The sequence below is a fragment of the Strix uralensis genome, chromosome 3, assembly GCF_047716275.1.
Source record: "Strix uralensis isolate ZFMK-TIS-50842 chromosome 3, bStrUra1, whole genome shotgun sequence".
NCBI lineage: Eukaryota > Metazoa > Chordata > Aves > Strigiformes > Strigidae > Strix > Strix uralensis.
The window spans coordinates 56,642,961-56,669,427 of NC_133974.1; the positions used below are offsets into that span (position 1 = coordinate 56,642,961).

General features: G+C 38.7%; 1 protein-coding gene across 3 annotated transcripts in view; it reads right to left on the minus strand.

Annotated features, from left to right (window-relative positions):
* Positions 1 to 26,467, minus strand: part of CEP85L (centrosomal protein 85L) — a 159,344-nt gene that overhangs the window by 70,307 nt on the left and 62,570 nt on the right. For all 3 annotated transcript variants that reach the window (XM_074862364.1, XM_074862363.1, XM_074862365.1), the window contains one exon: positions 1,768 to 2,534. In XM_074862364.1, coding sequence (XP_074718465.1) covers positions 1,768 to 2,534 — 767 coding nt within the window. The remainder of the gene's footprint in view (positions 1 to 1,767; positions 2,535 to 26,467) is intronic.

Genomic DNA, 26,467 nt, shown 5'->3' on the forward strand with positions numbered 1-26,467 from the left:
CCCTGTTGGCTCTGTCCTCAAAACACAGCTCAGGATCAATGCCTGCATGAACCATTTCTATTTTCTGAATAACCGTAGTAATACAGACAGGGCTTGTATTTAATCAAAATCAGAGTGAGAAAGCACTTCAGAGATGAAAAACAAAAGCTGGGAGTTGTTTTAACCTAAACATAAGAGTTTCTAAAACACCCATCCTAAACAAAGTGTTGTGAAAGGTACATAAATGAAGAAGTAAATAAAGCTTACTCTGAAGATGTATTTAAAACCAAAAGGAGAACCACCAGGCACAGTAATCTGCACGCAAACATCACAGAGACCACTGCTGACAGCTGCAGCCAGCTACGTCTCACATCTCTCCATGTGTTTGGAAAGTACTGAACGAATGGACGGACAAAGCTCCTCCACGGTACCCTGCTGTCACTTCCCAAACCCCTCATATGCTCCTTGATGCCACTGGTAGCTGCCTGCTGCCAAGAGCCCGGCTGGCAATGCCCCCAACCTAGCCACAGGAGTGAGCCAGTTTCTGTCACTTTGGTTCCAAGAGGACCCCATCAGCCTTTGCTCTCTACCTGGGTTATTTATCAACATTGAAATCTTCAGAAAGCTTAGAGAAAGATGAGGGTTTCTGCAATAATTAGGGTAATGCGAATGGTGACTACCTGAAACAATGTCAGGTTTTTAGAGAGACCCTCAAGGATTACTATTAGTTTGGCTTATTAATTGGCTTCAATTTTTTTAATTTGGGGGGAAAAAAAAAAAGTCCAGATCACCATCAAAAGCAAAATTGGATCTTGAGAACCTCTAAGCTTGTCAGTCTTTCCTTCAATACGCAATGGAAGAAACAACAAAATTTGAGCACAACTCTTTGTAAATTGCTTAATATATCTTCAGGCTAGAGAAGACAGGTAATTTGCACATACAGCTAGATTATCTCTGCTCAGATAATATCCTAGCCTACCCTTAAGATGCCTTTCAGGAAAATTTACATATTGTAATCTGCTTGAGATTTTTTTGGCAAGCCAAGGTTACCTACATAGGTAAACCTGAACATTTAGATTTTAAATACTGCCTTCCTCCACAAGCTATCTTTTCCCATTAGGGGAAGAGCTGGAAACAGACTGTGAATTGTCATGTTAGAAAGGGTTATCTGTCTCTTAAAACCACTTGCCTGATGTTTTCTATATGAAAATACTTCAAGCATGACACATAAAAACCATGTATTATTTTATTCAAATAAACCAGACTTGTTGACTACTATTAGTCGATTCTAATCAGTTAAAAAATAAGCAGTAATATCACACTGAATTCAGCTTTTAAGTGCTAGGCATAGTGATACTGAATATTCATCTCTGCAGTATACAGGAGTCATTCTTACTTTGCTGAATACATAAATGCAGCCTCTTTGTAAACCCATTCAGATCAAAATACATTCACATTTTCCCCACTACACTGTGACCAAAGACCCTCTTAAAACTACTGAAAATGTTATTTGATGAAGCTCTTACTGTGTGCAGCTTCAGAAAACGAGTTGCTAGTGTCATGCAGACAGGCACAATGAATCAGAGTAAACTGTACGCAGCTGCCAGAAAAAAAACCCTGTTGGCACTCAGGTAATATTGAGAAACAAGCAGCAGCATCCCCAATCAAAGTTTAAAAATATGATCTCCCGGTTAAGTGGACCTGTTCCCTTTCCTATTTTACTAACTGCCTGATGTTATTCCTCAGGTATAACACATGATGGCAGCAAACACCAAGCTATAGCCTTACCTGCACAGGAGGCTGTTCACCTCCTGTTCTAAAATCTTCATGCTGCACATGCCATGCAGCTACACCGTAGGGTTCCTCAGCGGTCCTGCAGTCCAGGGGATTTGCACGTAACTGTTCTTTAAGCCACATTTGAGTCCTCACCGCCGGCTGTATGGGAGCTCCACTCACAGCCTGTTGTCCCAGAGTTGCGTATCTCTGTCCAAAAGCTTCACAACCGGCTGCCATAGGTTTGCTTTCCGGTAAGGCACTGTAGGTCAAGTCTAAGGCATGTCTCCTACTTGAGGAATCTGAAACAAAGTCGTCCTTGCTGCATGTTTCAAATTTGTATTTGCAGTCTAGCAGAGAAGATCGCTTTTTCCCCACTTCTTTGTCCTCGATTTTGAGCAACTCCATGCTATCATGCAAACAACTTGGCCCATTTGTCCTTAGTTGTGGTGACACAGCTTTGTCTGCACTAGCCCTGGAGTCCACTGAATGACTACTACCATCTTGGCTGAAGGTATTTGGTGAGCTGAGTTTAGACAAGGAGGACCATTTTCTTACAGGTCTTGTATCTTTCATGTCAAGAGAATTGTCCAGGGCACCCTGATTTCTGCCTCCTCCTGACCGTACAAAGCTTGTACTCCACTTTGAGCCATCAGACTTGAAAGCTTCCCTGTGTTTGGAAAGTGAAGAACTGGCATTAGACGGCATCACATGTGCAGTGGGAATAGAAACCAGTGATCGGCTGGGCTTAAACGAGGATGTACCACTTGAAGTTGAATGATCTGGGAAGAGAGATTTATCATGTAAATAAGTACAATACAGAACTCATTAACATCAGTGCCCAGAAGACAAAACATTAAATTCAAGGTGAAATTCAAAAATAGAAAGAAACAAATTTCTTGACAAAATAGGGTCTTCTCAACCATTCAAGATTTTAAGAATGGAAACCTATTAAAGTGGGAGATCTTCAAATTTATTTTGCTCCGGTGTTATCATTACAAAAGAGGAACTGTATTAAGAGGTGGCAATAACAGCTCCAGATAAAATTCTCAGGCTGTGAGCAGAAGGCAACATTCATTCCCCAGCTTTAAGGTGGCAGGCTGGATTTCTCCCCTACCCCACATAATATTAAGGAGCTTCTATATCACAAATGGTAGTGGTATCACAATTCAGGAGCCCCAGGACTCGTTCCTCTTCCGTCACCCCTCCTCTCACTTTTTAAAGGCAAACCAATTCACTAAATGCACTTTGTAAAATGGCAGTGCTGGAGACGAGCCAGTTTAATGATGGCCTCTTGGACAGAACTATTCATCCCTTTTGGATCTCACTGATTTCAAACTATGCTTCCTGTGCTGGTTTTGGCTGGGGTAGAGTTAATTTTCTTCAGAGTAGCTGATATGGGGCTATGTTTTGGATTTGTGCTGGAAAGTGTTGATAATTCAGGGATGTTTTTTAGTTATTGTTGAGCAGTGCTTCCACAGAGTCAAGGCCTTTTCTGCGTCTCACACCACCCTGCCAGTGAGGAGGTTGCGGGTGCACAAGAAGTTGGGAGGGGACACAGCTGGGACAGCTGACCCCAACTGACCAAAGGGCTATTCCATACCATATGGCATCATGCTCAGCAATAAAAGTAGGGGGAAGGTTGGTGGGAAGACTGCTGCTTGGGGACTGGCTGGGCATAGCTCAGTTAGTGGTGAGCAATTGGTCTCATTTACATCACCTGTCTTTCTTGGATTTTATTTCTCTCTGTTACTTTCCTTACAATTGGGGTTTTGTTTTTGTTTTGTTTTTTTCAATTATTAAACTGATTTTATGTCATCCCACAGGTTTTTTCCCTTTTACACTTCCAGTTCTCTCCCCCATCCTACCAGGGGTGGGGGGAGAGAAGTGAGTGTGTGGTGCTTAGCTGCCGGCTGGGGTTGAACCACAACACTTCCCCAGGCAATTTGCTGAAAAACAAGCTTCTGAAAAATTTCATGTTCCATTTAGATTTTGTGTTTACAGACCCAAATACAATACCACACAGAAGCTGTGTGTAGATCAAGAACAGAGAAATCAGTGAGATGATATTCAGGAGGGGACAGAAGAGCAAATATGAGGAGAGGTAAAGGAGAGGTTACTGGGGACTGGCTGGGAGCTCTCACACCCAGCAACATGTGCTTAACATCACAGGCTGTGGACAACCAGAAATAAACACCTAATCCTCTCATTAGAGGATCAGCTCCCACCAAGTCACATGGCTGCACCTTAGCAAGCTCATATTGCTCATTAGGTTCATGGCAAATAGACAGAATGAAATTGCTCTAATTAAAAGATTCTTCTGGTGTCCTTTTTGCCAAGAGCAAGACAGATAAGCCCTTCTTGTTTCTCTCATCCTAACCTAGAGAGAATTTATTTCTTTGGGATTTGTCAGATGGTACAAGAGTTCATAGTGGGACAATTAAAAAGAAAAAAGCCACATTCCTCTAGAAGTACAACTTATCCAGTTTGATGGCTACACTAGGTTAATGTGATTTGGTGAAGCCAGAACGCATAACTAATTGGACACACTTTCAAAGGATATATTTGACTCAATATACCATACCACAGATAGGAAAAAGAAGAGAGCTTACAATGGTGCAACAACTTTTAAAAATGGCAGCACTTCTTTTTCTACGTATCCAAATAAAGATATCCTTACCCTCCACTTGAATACTCCTCCCTGTTTGGGACCGGACTTCCTCACTCCTTGCACTTGCAGCACAACACAAAATAATATATACCTACAGCCACACTCCTCATGAGAAAAATGCATCATAGCCCACTAAATAATAAACAGTTCCTTGATTGATACTGTTTATTACATACTTGTCTTCGGGCTCCTCAAGGAGCCAGGGCTCCTAAGAAGGTTGAAATTCTTGCTGAAGCCTTCCTGCCTCCTACAGAGTCACTGCCCCACCACACATCCTCCCCGTTTCAAAGCATAAACTCACACCACACTGTCTCTTGCCTCTAACCAGCGACCTACTTTCACAGTAGTTACAGAACACAGATATCTTTAAGACTTGACAAAACTGTCAGGGCTGGTTGAAATGGACCAACAGTTTAAAAGTTAATCAGAGGGTGCTGATGATGGCCATAAAATACACACAGGATGCTCACATTAGAGAAAGTAAAATGGAGAGTAGAATACTACCAGCTTGTTACCTGATGGATTATGTTCTTAATCAATGTGAGGTACCATTTTTTACATGCAAGATGAAAGACCTTACCTCCTCCCTGCACTTCTTCCTTAAAAATTCTATGCTGCAGACAGAAATTATTTCATTGGCCATTTTCTCTGCCTCAATATTGCTCAAGAGGTAGAACATCTTAAAGAAGATAACAGAAAGCCACACAACCCATTTCAGTGGGAAGGAATCACAGTTTTCTGACCAAACATGTTTGTGCTCACAGGTATTGCAGCAGTGGAGACAGTGATATGCAACACTGCAAGTTCTCAAAATTGTGATATGCCCACCACATGTAAGCAATCTGCCCGTGCCAGATGCAGTATCAGCTTCTCTCAGCTCTGCTTTCCCGTCTTCTCTCAGAGCACAGTAGATGCTTGCACAGATAGCCACTACAAATCTGGTCCATCTTGCTACTCTGTGTAGCAGGGGCTGCCAGCTTCCAACCCTGCTCTGCAATAGAAATAAAGGTACTTGCTCATCTCTGGCTGAAATGTCAAAGCAGTGACAAGAAGGTGAAAGAGGTGTATGACATGGTGGAGCTGGAGTCTCAAACACATACATTGTGAGACGTAAAGCACAGGGTTAGAGCCCTTCTTTCTGGGAGCATACAGCAGAAGAGAAGGGAGAGACTCCTGCTCTCCTCCTACTCTCCTAAGGAGGATAGGAAAGAAAACACACAGTAGAAAGTAATGCACCTCTTCTTGTACAAGTACTCCTTAGCCAGAGGCCTTTGTAACACTCAAACAAACTACCTGTTGTACTGTACCTTACCCAGAAGCTGAGTCTGACACAGCACAAAGTCCTGTGAAGGAAGCAGGCACAGACTTTTTTATATCCAAAGAGAGTAAATTAGGATTCAAAAAGAACTGACTGTGGGGACCTATGTTTTAGGATATGCAGATTTCTGTGACTAGAAATGTCACATCTGCAAGAGAAAGATAAGAGAAGAAACCTTATCTGTATGCATGTATCTGTAAAGTTAAATACAGTTCCATACAAAAAAAAAAAGGTAGTATTTAATATAGCAGTTTCAGTCTGAAATACTGACTTAATGTCACCTACATGCAGTCTTCAAACTAGAATTAAAACCAATAATTTTAAGTATATGATCTCCTTCATCTGTTTTTATGAGAGTACAGGGTTATTTATACGTGGTAGATTTTTATTTTTCCTTGTTCTACTCTAAATTTAAGCCCCGAATTAGATCTAAACTTCTTTTCCTCACTTCTGATTCTAAACTGTTTGAGCAGATTTAAACTTGGAATGCCACGTACATCCAACTACAGCTGATAGATGTCTCTGATAATTTGTCTCAAAGTGAAACACAGCAATTTTGGCTTCAAGTTGCCCTAATTAGTCTTCCCATTAACGCTCACTGAAACATATGAGAAAATTCACACTTCTTCTTTGAGCATATTGCTTCAGTCTGCCTTGACTGCAGGCTCAGCTGGAAAGAGAGACAGCCTGCATTCTGAAACATCTCCTCACAACACAAAAAGCATGCAATTCAGAAATTTCATTAAAAATAACCGAGTATCCAGAAAGCACCATGGAACTTAAAAGACATTACTTCTTCTGTAGTCACAGAAATAAGCTCCATCTGGCCAAATCCTGCCAGAGACTACTTTATCCAAGCAGCCGGTTTTCCCTCTCATACAGTCGGGGGTAAGCAAATGCCCAGTTGAGAACCAGAAGTGCTCTCTCCTTAGCATTATTCACATTTTCACTTCACTAAATTAGTATTTATTTGAAGATTACAAACTCTTAAACATGGCCTGTATGTCTCCAGAGTCTTTCAATGCTTAAGACTGCTCTCATTAATGAAAACTTAAAGAGACAGGAAAAAAAAAAATACAGCTGGTTGCTACCAGTTTTCCTTTGAACAGCATCAAGATCATGTCAAATTTTGCTTTTCAATTATCCTAATAACTATTTTTTGTGCCCACCACAAAGTTCCTAAGACAACTTATCTAAGAGACATAATATTTTAATACCTGATCCAATACTTCCCAAACTACATAAACAAGAGAATTGAGAAAATTATATTTTAAAAGCACACTACAAGATTTCTACCACATAATAGCAGCAGATGGAATAGCATTCTCCTGGTGAAACTGGCTGCTCGTGGCTTGGATGGGCACACGTTTCATTGGGTAAAAAACTGGCTGGATGACCAGGCCCAAAGAGTTGTGGTGAACGGAGTTAAATCCGGTTGGCGGCCGGTCACGAGTGGTGAAGGGTCTGGAGGACAGGTCGTATGAGGAGCAGCTGAGGGAACTGGGGTTGTTTAGTCTGGAGAAGAGGAGGCTGAGGGGAGACCTCACCTCCTCTACAACTACCTGAAAAGAGGCTGCAGAGAGATGGGAATGAGTCTTTTTAACAACGTAACAAGTGATAAGACAAGAGGGAATGGCCTCAAATTGTGCCAGGGAAGGTTTAGACTGGATAGTAGGAAGTATTTCTTTACAGAACAGGTTGTTGGGCATTGGAATGGGCTGCCCAGGGCAGCGGTGGAGTCCCCATCCCTGGAGGTGTTTAAGAGTCGGGTTGACAGAGCACTGAGGGATATGGTGTAGTTGGGAACTGTCAGTGCTAGGGTAATGGTTGGACTAGATGATCTTCAAGGTCTTTTCCAACCTTGATGATTCTGTGATTCTGTGAAAATGAAGAGCATTTCATATGGCTTTCTTACTATCTTGTGTTATGCTTCTGAACTATTTCATTACTGCATATCTGGCACATAAAATAATATAACAAAAGCATTTTGGTCTTACTAAAAACCTAATCACAGAAATTTTGCTTAAATGGGAGACAGCACAGCAGAGACTTTCTTCTGAAGGGGGAAAAAAAAGAAACCTTCCAAGATAAAGTTAATGAATGCCTCCTACTCATTTACATTTTCCTTGCTATGTTTTTTAAATCATTAGTGCCAACTACATTTATCATAACTAGAAGAAAATCTCTGAAGCCATTTTTCAGGCCAGATACACAACACAATCATTCAGCTACTTAAAATCCTTATACGTTGTCCAACAGTCAGTCATAACGCACAAGAGACACACAAGGTTTGCTGTAACCCTGAACTTCTTTAGCTGCAAAGCGAAACTAATGCTTTAAGAACACACATCTACAAAGTATACTTCTGTATGTGACAATTTCTTCACTGCTCCCAATAGATTTATCAAACAGCAGAGCAATCAGCTAATGCAGTTACCCAGTACTAATCAAAACCAAAATGCATATAATGCATATGTTTATGGGGTGGATGCATACCTAATGCCACTGAAAACAGAGAACATTCCTTGTGTGAAGGACTTTGAAATCTGATATTTTACACAGGCTATAATTAGAAAGCCCTGACCATAGAGTACACCAGTATTAAAAACAGCTGACCTTCTTTTTCTGCCCTCCCCTCCCACCCCCCAAAACACTGACATGGATTACCCCGATCCAGGAAAATAAATGGAATTATTCTCATTAACTGAGCAGAAGATAAACGGGGCAAGACAAGCAAGCCTCTATTATACAAATTGAAGGTCTTGAATCTGGCTGTGGTTTAGTGTACAAAGGTTCTTACATTTGTTATAGGATGTTGGTTCTTCTGAATGCTTCTCTGAACTGTTCTGTAACTCTTAATTGCACAGACCCCAGCAATGAGCCACAAGCAATTCCAGTGTCCAACGTATGATTTACTGAAAAGGCCATGAGTCCTCATTCGACCATGCAAGTGTGTGGCTGCCTCCCAAGAAACCTCCAAAACAGCTGCTTTCAACAATAGAAGTGTCTACCTCTCCTGGGAGTTGGTTGAAAAACAAAGACCATGGGATGATGTGCCATGACAGCAGTATGCTACACGTGTGTTCCCCCTTACCCACCTACTTACAAATGGGACTACCCTTAATGCAGCATAGATAATCAGATGAGCCAGCTGAGAAATTTCAAAATGGACAGGCAGGAGGCCAGCCCTAGCAAAAAGCCCTGAAGAGACTGACTCATCAACCTCTGGAAGCAAAAGCATGTCTTTTCAGGGTGCAGTAGCAGTCAGAGGAATGGTTTGGGTTTGGTTAGTTTGTTGTGGCTGGGGTTTTTTTTACTGTTAAGAAATCTTCACCATTCTCTTTACAAGCCCTGTTCGTATTATTTTAAGTTTACTATGTCAAAATATGAGAGGTGTTTAACTGGAGGAAATAGCTGCAAATAAAACTCATCCAAATAATAAATACAAGCATGCATCATCAAAAGCTGTATCAGAAATGGAAGTGCTGCAGACACAGGAGAGAACTGTTCAGACATTTAACAAGGTCTGTATGAGAACATGGGCCCTAAATCCTCATACAATTCCTAAACATTATTTGTATATATAAAGTGTTGTGTTTGTACAGCAAGAAACTAAAACTGAAGAATAACAAAAAACTTAAAGGCAAAATATAATTTAATACTGATTAATTAATTAATCCTAATTTAAAATAAGACAATGTTAAATACTAAAATACTTACTGCCAGTAAACTCAGTCACCTGTGTCACATCTATGCCTTCAAAGAAAAGCCAGTCATGTGGTGTTCAAGTTCACTGGCTTCCAGCATCACCAGTTACCATACTGGCAGTGTCAGTCAGAACTGGTTTACATTAAGAAGCAGATAGCAAACTCCAAATCAGTTCTACTTTATTTCATACTAATTCCTGTAATCTACTGTGTTGCATACCAAAAGAATCCAAGTCGTACCTACAAACTTGCTAGTTTTAGAAGCTGAAGTAATTTATAACCTACAAAGAGTACAAACAGTGCAACCCTGAATAATACAAATACAGGCTTAAGAGTTGCAGCTGAGACAGAATTTTCAAAAACTGAAGCAATTGTGTTGCTTTTATTACTTCCCTTCAAGCAGCATCATACGGGAGTAAGACATGTAATGAAATACTGGTAAAAGCTACTACCCCTCAGCAACGTTATTGTAGAGAGATGGAAGAAGGAATAAATGGTAGCTCAGCCTCATAGGCCTCCTACAACCTACAGAAATAAAAAAATACAAGAGTTTAAAGGATTTTTAGTAAACAAAAGCAGAAAACAGTGTTGACATGAGTAAAAGCTGTACACAGAAGTACCAGGGTAGTATACACACTTATCCAAGGAAAGAAACGCAGAGGTAACACTGAGTTTCAGCAAATGGTAAACAGCTTCTCAGACATCCTTACCAACAACAGGAATACTATGTGCATATGAAAATACTTTAACAGAAGCTCGCCTAATATATTCCATCTAATTTACCATGAACCGGCCATTTGGTATCATCTTCATTATCCTCCTCTACAGTTCATGACTTTCATTCTTTCCATTTGCAACACCTCACTCACTTCCACAACCCTTTTGGCAAACTCACCTTCTGCTTTGTTTGCCAGAGAGGTGATAAGGTAGCAATCCTACCTAGTGTAAGAAGCAAGGATAACACTCTCAACTTTCAAATAATATGAAAAAAGGGGCAGCAGGAAACAAGTATGTTCTAAAGTTCGGTTAACAAAGCTTAACACAGAAACTGATTGTCACAGAACAAGAGGAAATTACATCTTTTAATTGCACAAAAGTATTTACTCATAATGAAAACTACTCATATTTCCTTATTTTCATACTATTTAAGTCCTGTTTTCAGCTTACCACATAAAAGGTTGCCTTGCTTCACTCAGCTTTACCTATACCCCCAGAACACAGTATTGACAAGGAACATGCCCTGTGAAAGCTACTGCTTTGACTGTATTCAGTTATAGTAGTTAGGGTACTGAAATACTCTTTCAGAAGTCTACTCTTTGACCAACTCTCATTAGGGCACAGCCGACACCCTCCAGCTTTGCTTTATTTAAGAAGTGCTGTCCCATACTTGGGAAGTCATCACTGCACACCAACATCAGGCTTCCACTGCACCTTCCAAGATAGCAGACTTGGCAAAAACCTCATTAGTGAAGCTGTTAGATTCCAGCAACAAGGACAAGCAATTAAATGATGCAGTGGACCACATAGGAGGACAGCATCTTTATATGATCTCACCTTAGCACTATAAATCAATCTCAGCATTCTAGTGGCCATTTCAAGAGCCAAAATTCCTAATTCCATCACTTAAATTAGATGACAAGAGGCAATCTGAGTATCTTCCCACAGAATTACACATGGGTGATCAAACCAGAATCAGTGCCAAAATGAAGCACACAATAGAGATTATAGATTTGCTTTTTTGAAGATCATATATTATCAGTTTAAAAACCACTATGCAGGAAAGAGATAACCTCAATAGAAAGTGTTAGCTTTCTCCTGTGTTCCACTGCAGCCAGGTTTGAGGCTAAAGTTCACGATACTAATGAAGTTAAAAGACATTTGGTGGAACGACTTGTCATCTAAACCACCCCTCATTAAAAATTAATACACATTCCCCTGAAATACATAGCCATTTTTTTTTGTGCAAGATGATATCAGGTAAAATGATCCACATTCTGCTTAAAAAAATGTTCCTTTAAACTAGCTGTTTGGTGGTATCAATTATCACAAGTCTCAAATATTAAAAACTTTACACTGTATTTCAACAAATAAAGCTTAACAAAAACTTGCAACACCATTTTGTGCTTTGCAACAGTTCACTGCAGGGAGACTGTACCAAGCCAGTACAACAGTTTTTGATAGGGGAAAACAAATTCAAACTCCACAAACAGAGGCAAACACATATGAGTGGTACAGCAAGACTCCTGGGATTTGCTGTGACAAAACTGAGGTTTTTAACAGGCACTAGGTATTTACATGCAGAGAGAAAAAAAAGAAGAGAAGAAAGCTCCTAAGCCCCAACATATCACATACACACCAAGTACAGCCATCCTGCTTAGGGGATCTTATTGTAACTGATTAAGATTTAATCAAAAATAGTATTGCCTGCTAATATTTCTGTGAAGTGACAATGTGCCTAGCAATATCTAGGCTAATAATACTCAGATGGGGAATCCACAAGTCCAGAAGAGAAACATCTTCAAACAAATTTAGTAACACCCTACTCTTGAGCCAAATCTATGTCAAATTAGCTTGCTCACATGAAGCCCATATTCAGAAGATGATTTAACAGGGGACTAAAGAAGAGCAGCATGGTATAGAGGTGGGATGCTGCCACTCCATAATGAAGTCAAGTATCAGTCCTGTGCAACAATGACAGCTTTAACAAAGTTGCACACAGTTCAAAGAGCAGCAGGTGCAACATGGTTTACAGGAAAAGATTATTCAGCAGAGAAACGTTACAGCAGAATCAACTACTGCAAGATACTACAAAACAGAATAGTCTGTTTTACTTACTGTACTCAATTATTCCAGATACCAATGTTAGACAATGTGAAAGTACAGATTCATTAAAAGCACATGAGGCAAATACAATACTAGGGGGTATTTAATTGAAGCAGAGAAGATTTCACAGACTGTATCTGATCAGAGAGTCTGAAGTAACCAGCGGGTAAGCCCAAGAGCAAATTTTTACTCTGTATCCATCACTGGAAACAAGTTCTTTATAATTGCTATTGGTCCAAGCTTGCAATGGCCATCTGCTAAATTAATCTACAAAGGCTAACCTAACTTCCATAAAATCTCTTCACACGAGAAAACTGAGCATGTTAAAGATAGAAGTATGTCTTAAAAGAATGAACTTGTTTTAGCAGAATACAATAAACCTTTTGATTTATGAATTTCGCCTCCTTGTCTCAAGGATATCACACACTCACAGTCAAATATAATTGTGATTTCTAGAAACACAACATAATAAATGATGCTCTGAATAATAATTTTCAAGTTAAACTTTCACAGCAGTAACTGCTACACACACAAAGAGATACTCCATCCTCAATGCTTTCTCTTTGTGTACGTCTCTGCCTACCAGCTCTTCAGCATTCAGCTTTGGTGGTATCATTACTGCTGTACACATACAGTATCTGATAGAGATCTGTGCCACAGGATGTTCATAAATTGCTGTAAGAGTACATGTGAGTAACATGGAACTGGCCACCACAAAACAGTAAAAAATATTATGTATAAAATGTGGATGCTCTATGTAAAAGAGCAGAAACTGAACAGAAGAGAAATTTTGTACCCTGTAGTATCTATCTTTCCCTTCCAGCAATCTGGAGCTATTTTTAAGAAATAGTTATATAACTAAGTAGAACAATTTTTAGATTAACAGGTTCTATTTTACTCCCCCCAGATAAGAGGATAAAGCAGTATTCCAGAACAGCAGTCACGTAATCAGGCAACTTCATTGTGATGAAATAAAAGGTAGAAGTGAAAACTAACACTGCCACAGGGATTTTTTCCTTTGTGGTTGGTTGTTCCTTTTTTTAAAAAGTCTAGATTTTAACTTGCCTTTGCCTTTTTATGAAGGACATACACTGCTTCCAATTCCATTTTCCAACAACAAGCACTTAACAGTGAAGACATGCAGAAATCAAGTATCCCCCTAGGGCCTTCATCAATGGCTAAAGGAAAAAAATACTATGGATGTCACAATATACCTGTCCTTCTTCCTTTCTGAACCTGCAAGAAACCCATGCCACAAATACCACCTACTTCAACAGCCACCAGATACTCCCTCTTGCTGGCATTACTTCTTCATCACCAGCTAGGGATGACTAAAAAAATTGGAGTAACTTGGCCCAAGAGAACAAAAATCCACCCCTGCACTCCAGAGGGGGAAAATCCTAGGTATTTTTGTTCTATGTAAGAGAACATCCAGTAGCAGGAACATACCTACCCCTCCACTTTCCTATACCAAGACAGACAGAAGCTGTACTTTCTCGGGCTCCAAAGGAAACTGATTGGTATTATCCGAACTCTCTAGCTTACTCCAGGCACCACCTCCAACCACAGCATTCCCAGATTAGCTAGGCTGATGCCTTTCAGCAGCAAAACCACCTCACCTAAGACATGAGGGGAGAAGGTGCATGTGAGGAAAGACTCACACAAGGGAAGTTAAAAGGACAGACTCCCTCTAACCCAAGGGACCAGCGCAAAACCTGAGGGTTCCCACAGAGCACTATCATTCCATGCAGTTAAAGCTTTGGTGTTGACCAAGGTGTATATCAATCCCTTACATTTTATTCATAAGTACAGGCAGAAACAGAGCCTACAATTTCATGTCAAATAACTTTAGAAGGTTAAATCCCACTTACAACTTCCAAGGAGACTGGAGCTCCTGGCCACATTTTTGAGATCATTATGAAAGTTTAATCCCTGCTCCCATTAAGATGGTCTTTAGCTTAAAAATATAGTATTTAGTTTCATCTGGTACTCGTTCTGCTCACCGCTAAGCAGTGGATCTCTTATCTTGGTTCACAGCTCACCAAGAATAGCTCTGTCTAACATTAGCAGCAGCTTTCAGCTTTATGCCAGGCTACCTTCATCTTCATTTTCCCTCCCAACCTCATACTCTAACAGAACTTCCTCTACTGATTTCCCCAAGCCTTACACATAGTAGCTATCCTCCTAGCTTACCCCTGCATTCTCACTTTGGGAGACCCAGCCCAAACTCATAATCATAGAATAGAATCATTTAGGTTGGAAAAGACCATTTAAGATCATGGAGTCCAACCGTTAACCTAGCACTGCCAAAGCACCACATCAACATGTCTTTTAAATACCTCCAGGGACGGTGACTCCACCACTTCCCTGGGCAGCCTGTTCCAATGCTTGACAATCCTTTAATGTGTGACCTTTCCAAGTATCACACAGGTTTCTGTACAATAAGAGCGCATGCATATGAGCTTTTACCCAGATGGAAAAAGAAATCCTTTCACAGGCAGAAGCAGGTGCTGTAAGCAGCCACAGCAGCGAGGCTGCTATGGGTCCAGCGAGGCAAGGAGGATACTGCTTGATGGCTTTCACACTGCTTCACAGCAAGACAATCTCTGTCTATCTCCTTCCTCCTGCTGCAGACAAAGGTCAGGCCAGGTCATGAAACACAGCCAGCTTGCCGCAGCACAGCCACTGCTATGCACCACTTGAAGTGGTTAATGTACCACAAGCAATTTACTTCGTACACTTTGGCAACACCTGCATCAAGCAGTAATCCCTTCCGGGGCCAGAAATCATCCCCAGGAATCCTAAAAATTCAACTTTAGCTCACTGGGGAAGTCTCTTCCCTTCAGATGCTGATCACCAAACAGTAGCAGAATAATATGTTGACAGTAGCTTATATTCAACTGGAATAGGTCTGCTGAGAACCTATCAGTCTTGGTCTACATAATTACTTACCAAGACTTGGGAAAATGCAAGACATTTAAAAAAAAAAAAACAACAAAAACCAAAACAACCAACAAAAACACCACATTTGGAAAACCCATAAAATAAATACACAAAAGAACAAAATACAATATTGCAGATATAAATCTAGTTCTCTATTTTCAAACTTTTAAACTCTTAGCTTTGTTACTCTACCCTTCATTTACCATACACATCTCTCTCCTTCTATTAAAGTTTCTTTGACACTTTAGGTCTTTGATAACAAATCAACAGCCTGCTCCACATGTAGGTCACCATACAGAACCCAGCTCAGGTCACAGAGGATTAACCATAAATTGGATTTGAGCATAGCTCTATATCCTACAGAAGAAGTCACTTTTTATACTTCAAAAAAATTAAGCATCATTATCCTTATTTCCCAAATGAAGAACAGGAGGAGAAGTGTTACAACAACCAGCCTGATGTCACTTCATAAAACTCATCTGCTTTCACCTGCTGCTCTCTACACTGAGCAATACTGGCTACCTTGGGATAATGTATGTATTTTAAGTTCCGCAAACTCAAGCAGGACAAAAAGAAGGAATAAACTAGGGGGAAGGGGTGGGAAGACCCACCTGGAATTCTCAGCATTGTCCTATAGCAACCAGAAACTTGATACTTGCCAAAGGAATTTGACATTTCTATTACTAACAGAAATGTTTCTGAAAGCAACAGCGGCAAGAAGAAGATATGGAAAAGCTACTGAATTCCACCCTACAAAACTGATTACAATATAATAAACACATGTGAAAAAAACCTCAGTTTTCCTGCATCTTTTTTCCTGCACCATTTGGCTTTCACCATTTTGACTCTAGCTTCTAATTATTTTCTTTTTTCAGACACATCTGCAAACCATGATACTACGACTGACAATAACTCAGTGTTGTTCCATTTCTAATACACAATTTCTCTACAGCATAAAACAGACAGATTCACATTTCTGTAACACCCATAAACAATTCTCCGTCCAAGATCCCCACCTTCCCCACACACACTCTGAGGACTTAATTTTGCTTTTTCTGGAGGACAGTTGATAGTTTGAGCAAATGTCAATAATACACTGGTAAAATTAGCAGCGTTAATTCAGAGGCTGTATTTAGAACTAAATCTCCCACTCTTAGAAGGACTTCTGTACTGTAAAAAACAAGCCTCCCATCCAGAAGGGAACTATACTTCCTTATATGTCCACCATCAAAGAAGTCACAAAAGACAATTTTGTAGGCTGGAGGAAAAAAAACCCCTTACGTTTTTGCCATCTGAATAATAATACTCCAAAGTTTTCCTGGAATATATGTGCAGATCTTAATGCTTACCACCCTTTTTTCACTTGCTAGTAGTCCGTCTGTAAAGTAACGGTAGTTATATACTATTCACCTGAGCCTGTATGTCACTTTTTTGAGAAATACTCTGAAAATTAAAGGTCATTTGTGTCCTTTGAAAAAGGTTGGCTGAAAGATCTGGTTTTAACTATAACCCACGCTTAAATAAACAGATACCAAATTAGAAGAGAAATGCATAACACCCAGTATCCAAGCTTTTCCTAACGAAAATATTTGGCATTGCAAATAATTTCTAAAAAAACCACATTAACAGCAATTTATTACTTCTCCAGCCTTTCACTAGCAATTCATTTCTAAAACAGTTATTGTTTCTCCCCCCACTGCCTATGCCAGAGAGAAGATAGAGCTTAGTGCCCTGAGATGACTACGATTTATAAAGTTTTATGAATAAGCACGCTAATTAAATGAAAGTGACAAATCCAACTAAATCATAAGACCAAGAAAATGTAAGTCATGATAAAGGTTTTAAAAGAATGTTTCTCATCCTGAAGGACCAAAAGTTCCTTTGACAACTCACATATATGTCAGGCACCATTTGGCCACCAAATCAATCCTCCCTGGTATGAAACACAACACTTGCTACAAATGATATAAACAGTCTCAGATTAAAAGATTTGATCCTCTGTAGAGAACAGACCTGTAACCAAACTCCAACTTGTGTATTTGAGATAATTTCTGCAGTCATTCAAGACAAAACATGCTAAAGCATTCAAAACAAAAAGAGAACACCACACACTCACAAAATCCCTCCTTGGTAAAGTTTTGGGGTTTGATCACCATAATTCTAAAAATCAGTTTGGCATCTCAATTCCCAACAGAGTGGTTTTCCTAGCACCTAAATGGGATGCTGGTTCAATGCCGACACACCTCCCCACATACCCACTGAATCTCCAGAATGACTGAGCACAGCCTTCATGTTTAAACAAAGCATATCATATGACATAAGAACTGCAAAGTTATTTTAAGTGCTGCTACCTGCAATGCTACCCAGTCTTCCAAGCACTAACTCCTAGACAATATTAAAACAGAAGAGGGGTTCACTGTTCACAAACAACTTGAACATGAAAAATCAGAATTACACTTTTCTTCAAAGAGTCTGATGATCTGCACCCCATGAAAATTATTAGACAGAGGGTTTGTATGTCCATTTTGTTTTCTGATGTGCACAGTTATGAGTACAGAGGTGGGAGAGCAGAGAATGTTTCAATTGCTGCCTTTGTTAATGGAAAGAATTTAGTGTTTATAAATTTATTTCCAGTTGTTGGGTCATATATTTGGATATTTATAGTACTCATCACTATGGTATCCAAGCACATTAGCAGTGCTTTGACCCACACAGAACAATACAAAACTGTTTCTTCGCCACTCTCCAACCTATTAAGAAACACCTGAGTTGTGGTATTACTAGCACATTATGTTCCAGAAATTAAAAATAGAACTCTCAAAAAGCTACACTCAATTTCAAACCTTACTTTATGATCAAAACAAGCAGGAAACAAAGTATATCATAAAAGCTGGTGTGGGAGAAAACGCCTTACCAAGGACCTGCTCTCTGGCTCTGAAATAAAGTCAGTTCCATAACCCCTAGCACAGAGTCTGAATTGTCTATTTACAGGTATTTAAAACATAAAAAAATAAAAAAATTGTCTAATGATGTTAATAATTGAAGTCATCTTTCACCCCAGAGAAGCACAAGAGAGCCATTTTGCGCAATGCAGTATCTAATGTGTTCTCCAGTGTTACCTAATAGTACCAGTAAATCCCTAACATAGCAAATCGTAATGGCATTCAGCCCACATCCAAGCTACCAGGATGAAATCTGAAACTCTGCAAAGGGTAGCAATTTTAGAAGCTACATACAGATCTTCACATCACTACTCAAGTGGCAGAACGCTATTAATGCACTTCAGCTTTAGAAGGGTTGACACAAATGATTTTTTGATAAATAAGAACTACCATGCTTCACATTCTATAAAATATTTTTATGATCAACCATTGCTGAATTTCCTTTTGCATCTTGGGCTAGCATTTGTAGGCATATTACATACAATTACAATATTGAAACGACGGAGCAGAGGAAACAGAACTGTATCAATAACGCATTTATAAGCACTAAATGCAAGAACAGCTTTCTCAGAAACCCCAAATATTTGTTATCCTGTCTTTCTGTACTGCACTTTATTTTTAGAATTTGATATTCTCACTTATTACATATCAAAAATATCAATGATATTAGAAAAAACAAGCACAGTAACACATACAAACTCTCATATAATGCATATTAATGAAACTATCTATATAAGCAAACATAGAAGATAAATTGAGTGATTTAAGCAGCCTCACAAATCAGTAAGTTTCAGAGAAAGAAAAAAAAATCTCCATACTTCTCTAACTGTGATACAGGACTTCTGAAACACAGAACTCCACCACAGGTCACTCTCCAACACCTCCCAGCAGCTGGAATAATACGCACTCATGTAAGCAACAGTCTAATTAATGTTCTTCAACTTCTACAGTAAATTTAGGGTATACTACTCCCATAGGAGTATTGTACTCCCAGAGTCATATAAACAAGAATTCTTGGCAGTAAGTCACATATGCGTTATTAATTCTAGTAGATTCTGCTACCTGCCAGAACTAACTAAATATACATATATATTCATAATATTCCTACCTACTCTCAAATTCCCATTTCATTCCAGAACTTCAGAAATACTTAAGAGCTGCTGAGTTTTTCATACTCTTCATCTCCTTCCAAAATATTCCATCCCAATTTATGTTAAAAATTAAATGAAAATTAATTTCCATTAAAAAATAAACACATGGGTAAACACACAACCTGCAATTTTTGCTGTTCACTCATCTACATACATACCATATCTTCATATCCTGCAAGAGTTTGATGGTATCACTTACTGGTATTAGTCTTAACATTTAGAACAACAATGCAACTCTCCCAGACCTCATTTTACAAAGGAAAACAAGAAAAGAAAAAAAAAAAATCAACAAGAAAAGAAGGGAAAAGTGTTACAGCACCATCTCATAATGATACTCTAAAAGCAGAAATCTCACCAGTATAAATCAAGGTCTCTTTCTTCTCTTACTTATATATTATTCTTTTTAAGCCAAAAGATGATTCTCAAGACCACAGTTTTACAAGAATTGAGCCATTAGTAACATCAGAAGTTACAACAAAGACTACAAAATAGGAAGTCTGGCCAGAACCAACCTTTCACTGCTCTCCTTTTTTTAAGGAACTGACATTGAAAAGTAACAAACTGCAACAGTTGCGTCTATTATGGACTCCATGTAAAATTAACCAGCTGAGCATCCTGCACAGAAGTCCTCTACCATAGTGCCCTCAGCATCAAGGAGTAAGTCTTTTAAATACCTGGTGGAGGTGAGAGAGGTTTCATGGAAAGGTCTAAATGTGGAAATCTGACCACTATCCTGCAGACCACTTCAAGTCAGATTTGTTTTCCCCCCGTCTTCTCCCTCAACCTCATTAGGAGAGAGAAGATGGGGCAGTAATGAGACCTGACCAGGAATACTGAAGCTCGGGACACTGATGGGAGTTGAAAGGAGAAAGAAAGTAACATAAAATAAAGTTCAGTTTATGTCTCACAGGGACAGCATGTTTCCAGTTCTACAGAAGCCCTGAATCATTTCACTCAGAAGTTTTTGGAAGCTGTATTATACAACAGATAGCCAAGTTTTTATCCAAAAGTGCTGTTGTATTCTTCACCAGGGATTTTTCTTCCGAGTACTTTTTCTCCTAGTCTAGACAGGGCAAAAGAGTTCTTCCTCCACAAGCAGTATCACCCAACAGAACAAACTTCTCCAGTGTAACTTACAAACTTACAGAAAAGCCATGATTTCCAAGACTCCACATCCATCAAACCTGCAAACAGCCTGGCCTTCCATTCAGTTCCAATCCAAAATGATCCTTCATGGATCTATGACATCAGATGAAAATAGCCACATTTTGGAGGTGCATCTTTGTACTCCGAAGATTTTTTTTTTTTAGTTCTCCTCCCAGTTGGAAAATAGCTACACTTCATACCAACAGGACTTGTTTATACATTAAAGTAGAAAGTTATATAGAGTTTAAACATTCTAACTCACAGCTTACTAGTATGCATTACACACACATTTGGCACAGTAATAAATAAAGGTTGATTTTTAAATTATTGCTTTTAAGAATCCCATTAAAACACAAAGTTAAATAAAAAAGGATCATTAAACTATACTAGACAATCTTTTACCTGCATGCTCCCTTTACTAAGTATCTGCACCATGAACTTGACAGTTCTTATTTTACTACTGCCAAAGGAAAAAAAAAGAACAAAGAAAAACCCAGTACATCTCATTTGAATTCTCAATACTCTAAATTTTTTTCAACTGGGCTTCTTTAGGCTATTAAAATTTCTCTAACACATGAGGAGAACCACAGCTGGTGATTATGGGTGCCCCAATGAATCCAACTCCCTTTCTATGCACTCTTGATGTATTTTAATTCACTTTTCAAGATGAGCTACTCAGAACTAAAACCTTGCCATCATTGCCAACAGCAAAGTATAAGTGCATACAGACAGCTAATGCAGTGAGAAAGGAGTACTTCTAACCATATCACTTCTCAAATGAAAAACTTACTCCAAAAACATCTCTCACCCAGTTAAAAATTAAGTGTCTGTTCTTTAGAATTCATATCGAAGATAGAACAATAAGCTATAATCCTGTCCAGAATCTCTAGGTGCTCCTATGGTAAAACTTATAAATGGGAAAACTGAAAGCTTCCTGCTACTTCATACAAAAAAATGCCATTGTTTACATCAGCCTAGAAAGATTGTTCTATTTTTTGGAAATACAAGATATTTTTAGCCTTTGACAGTGATAGACTAACCCCTGATGGAAAAGGATGTGCCACAAAGAGTTTATCATAGTTCGTACAATTTAAGAAACATGCACAGGATGTTCAGTCTTCTGATTCACTGACCAACATCAAGAATAAAATCATCCTGTATACTTAAGAAGAGCAGCCCAAACACAGTGAGGTGTGCACTGTTCTTCAAAGCAAGATACATCAAAAATATATGTATATATTTAAACTCTGTTTTATAATATCTAGACTTGCCAAAAACTACAGAAATTAATGCTGACCCAGTACAGTCCTGACCAGGAAAAAAAGCATAACCCACAACCCACCCACCTCACCTCCCCAAAAACATAAATACATAAATGGCAGATAGTTAAATTATTGGTCACGTTTGTCTTGGTAGTAGCAGACAAAATACGGGCCAACAACCAAAAACCGTGGCTTGGTAGGTTCAGGCTGGACATTAGGGAAAAATTCTTCACAAGCACTGGAACAGACTACCCAAAGAGACTGAGGAACCTGTCAAGGTTTTCAAGAATCAGCCGAAGTCATGGCTGACCTGGTTTGTGTCAGTGATAGTCCTGCTCTGAGCACAGGGCTGGAAATGGTGACCTCCAGCAGTCTTTTCCAAACCACTTTTCTATGATTCTACAGCACAAAAATTTTCAGTGTAAATTCTTTTACAAGGAGACTAAAATCCTTATTTATTTTGCATTTTAAAAAGAAGTCTGCATTAAACTCTTTGCTTCCTATTCTGAGATCAGCTAGACTGTGGCATATAAATTATTAAGCATCAGCTGAATTGCAAGAAGCCAACCTACACTCAGGTAGAATTTGTCACAGGCATTCAGTGCCAGGTGTGTCATACATTTAGGAGGTGATCATCAAGTCACAGCTACATTATTATCCGGCAAGATGAGAGCAAATTTTTTCCCACTTCCATCCCTTTTCCAGAGCCACACTCTCAAGCAGACTATGTTGTGATCTCAAGCCAGGAATGTGGTTTCTTTCAAGACAGTATGTTCATGGGGAAAGAAAAGGCCTTCTGCAAACCACTGAATTTGTTAGCAACATCCTTACAAACTTTCTGTTCAATGCCACAAGAGCAAAAAAGTAAAATAAATATCCATCCAGGCATCTTGAGAAATATATTGTAATGTAAAGACAATTAAGAGGGAGGGAGATGCTAATTTATGTTTATGTAATCCACAAAGGCAAAAAATTACTAAAACCTGTCAAGTATTGTTACCACTTTTTTCTATTCCAAGGATTAAGTGGAGAACAGTGTACAGAAGAGGATGCAGTTCCTGAACACCACAGGAATACCAGACATACATTAAACAAGAAGAAATTGACATAAAATTAGAATAGTTACTCCTGTGATTTTTACAAGAACCCTTGGATTCCTACTAATTTGACAGAATCAGACCACTAACACAGTCTTTGGTCTAGTCCTCCACCACCATAACACTGTCATCCTGGTTTACAAAATCAAATTAATTTCTCTTCGAATCGATTCTGTGTGAGATTTAAAAAACAAAAGCAAAACACAAAACAAAACCACAAACCGAATCTACAATTCTCTTTATCAAGCCACGTACTAAAATACCATCTCTATGAAAAACATCATTCTGGTTTTCATCGTTATTAGAAGAAACTGAAAAAGCTGCAGAGAAAGTTTCTGCACTAGAGGGAATAAAACACATTGCATTTTTTCTTGACAATCATCTTTCTCCCTCTAAGAACATACATCATTTTATTCTTACATATACACATAAGTTGCCTTTAATTTTTTTTCTGATCTTGCTAGTTAATAGACATTTCTAAAAAACACACACACACAGAAGATACTCTTTAGATCTATGCAACTAACATTTCTGACCAGGGTTGCCTCAAAGCGTTTTTCTGCAGAAAAAGCTTGAACATTCCCTAAAAAGCTATTCATTACGTAAACTGTATTTGTTTTCATAAGCAGCATGAGGCATAAACTTTTCAACCAATTACACAGAATAACTACAATACAAGAACATAAAATTGCAGCGGAAAAGTCATCTTTAATGAAGCTTTCTCCCTCCAACAATTTCCAAGTAGTCAAGAGACAAGAACATACTTTTAAGAGGTTTATTATCAATAGAGGGTATTAAAATAAACCAGCAAACCTTCACAAAGCCTCCCTGTGGTCCCTTCATGAGAGGATTTGCTATCATTGTGGGGTGGGAAACATTGGAGGATTTTACAGTAAAGAGAAAAGCTGTGGGGTTTGCTTGGGGGTTGTATAAAAAAAAAAAAAAAACACCAAACCAAAACAAACCAAAAAAACCCAACCAACCAGACCACGAAGAACAGGGTTAAAAAAACCTAAGCCAAATCAAGACACAAGTTTCCTCTCACAGCGGCCAATATTCTGCCATCCACAGGATGAGGCTCAACTTTTAAAACCCACTCTTTCAAAGCTTAAACATGCTTTTTTCAGTACTTTTTTCAAGTCATCATGACACAAAACATAAAAAGGTATTTTTTTAAATTGAGACATATCCTAAGGTTTTCTTAGGAACTGGCTTAAAAATGCAGCATATTCAGATGTCCTATCTGTAGCATGATACTTTGGCTTCTTTATTGTTAAATTACAGAGATTAAAAGAGTTTCTCTCAAATGAAACAAGGAGAAACGGACAAGGGTCCCAACTCTCACCCTGCAATCAAAAGGCTATTTACTGCTCCATTTCAATGACCATCCTGTAGCCACAAGGGAACACAGGGCCTCCAGTTTTTAGGCTTTTTTTTTTTTTCCTGGCAGTACCAACACTACTGATATTGTCTAGGTCTTAACAACAGAGCCACAAGAAAACAGAACTTAAGCAACAAGTTCATTTCAGACCAGTTCTGAACACAGTGCAGCTCTCAACCCAAATATCAACTGCTGCCCCTCACAACAGGTCAGCTAGTGCTACCTGGCACATCCAAATGAATGCAAAAACTGGACAAGAAAGACTTGTCTCTGTGTTCTGTATAACCAAGACTTTCTTCAAACTGTGTGCAGACTTCTTCCAGGTTATTTTAAAACAGCATCTACAGTATTATCTTTTGTACAAGGCTATAAAGCTGAATTTCAAATGGAGGAACATCTACTCAGGAGATGTTCTCACCTCCACTCTAATAAATTTCATACCAATTCCTGTTAAACACAAGTAGATTTTGAATTAAGAACTTTCTTTTTTCACCACATCCCTAAAACCTCACTACTAGTAAGAACAAAGAACAGCAAAATTATGAGCTATGAAAGAAATTAATTTGTTTATACACTTCTGCATTGGGAAGTCTTTTTTTTTCTTCCATTAAGACCCAACGTTAATGATGGATTCAATTTAGCATCCAGTCATTGCTCAATTTTCTTCAAATACTTTTATTTACAATTAATTAATGACATGCTACTTTTACATTTGCATTTTTATCTGAAAATATAAAAAAAAAGTAAACCTGGGTAAATGGGTTATTCCAGGTAACTAAGTGTACCTGAAGAAAGACACAAACCCTCAAGTCTCCAAAACTTCAGTACAATTACACTGTAGCACTCAGTATGAGGCTGTGAGAAAGGGTCACAGATTCTAGGTACCATGGAGAGAAACAAAAAGCAATTTCTACAAGCAACATGAGAACACAATGTGATGGTGTGAGAGTATGACCATTAGCTCCAGGAGCTTTGAAAGTGTCCAAGGACAACAAAAACATAACAGAGAAAGTATTTAATACCACAGCACATAGGTGACTCGGGTTTCATCTGCAATTTCCTCTTCAACACAGCAGGAAGATGAGATTATGGTTACTGCACACTTTCTAAGGACTACAATACTCACAAAAACTAACATCAACATTTACAGAAATAACTATTTAGGAGAACTTCTAATTACTGTAATATTGCCTAAAACTGGAATAATTTATTACAAAGAATAATCCAAGATTATCTTTATAGATTATCAAATCCTTTTAAACTAGACAGCCCTTGTTTTTCTAGGTTTATTTCAACCTCTGCTTATCTCAAACTACATGTTCTAGTTACCTCTTCAATCTGAATGAATGAAAAATGTATGTGTGTAATTTTTTAATGCAATTGCTAAAAAAATGAAAATAAATCAAAGGACCAGTAAGGAGGCAAAAAAAAAAAAATCTATAATTAACTGAAAGACTGCTGATAGCTGTTGATAGCTCAGTGTAACATAAAAAATATGGATCGACTCCATCATCATCTCAATTCATAGTTTTCATACGTTGTAATTTGCCAAGCACACATTTGAAATACACTTTCTAGAATAAAGGATTGTTCCTTTTCAGTGGCAAAGCAGTGACCTCTGTGTAGCAGACTATACTTCTACAACACAGACTTCCATGACAGCTGACACAAATGAAACCACTGTCATAGAAATATCTTATCTGTCAGCCCTTTAAAAGGAAGAAAAGAAAAAACACGAAAGATTTTTTACCATGTTTGCATTGGGAAAAACCTACACCAATTTTCCTTCTAAATTTGACTGGGTAAGAAGCATATAAGATAAACATAAGAAAAAAATAAGCATATAAGAAAAAAGCACAGTGACAATAATTAATTGCTTTAGAAACAAAACAGTCACAGTTCTCTGAGGATTTTAACATATCAAAAGAAACAAACCTGCACCTATTCTGCCTGAAAATTAACAGGCCAGCTGTTACCAACCCCCACTCAGGTGAAGTTACTGCAACAAAACCCCCTATGAGCAGACAGGCAAGTATTCTTGGAGGCTTTTTTCCCCCCTTACCAGTCCCCACAATTCAAACTGTTTCATTCCACCCAAAACCTGGACCAGCTAGTCAGACTTGTCATTTCATAGAATCATAGAATGGTTTGGGTTGGAAGGGACCTTAAAGATCACCTAGTTCCAATCCCCCTGCCATGGGCCACTAGACCAGGTTGCTCAAAGGCCCGTCCAACCCGGCCTTGAACACTTCCAGGGAGGGGGCAGCCACAGCT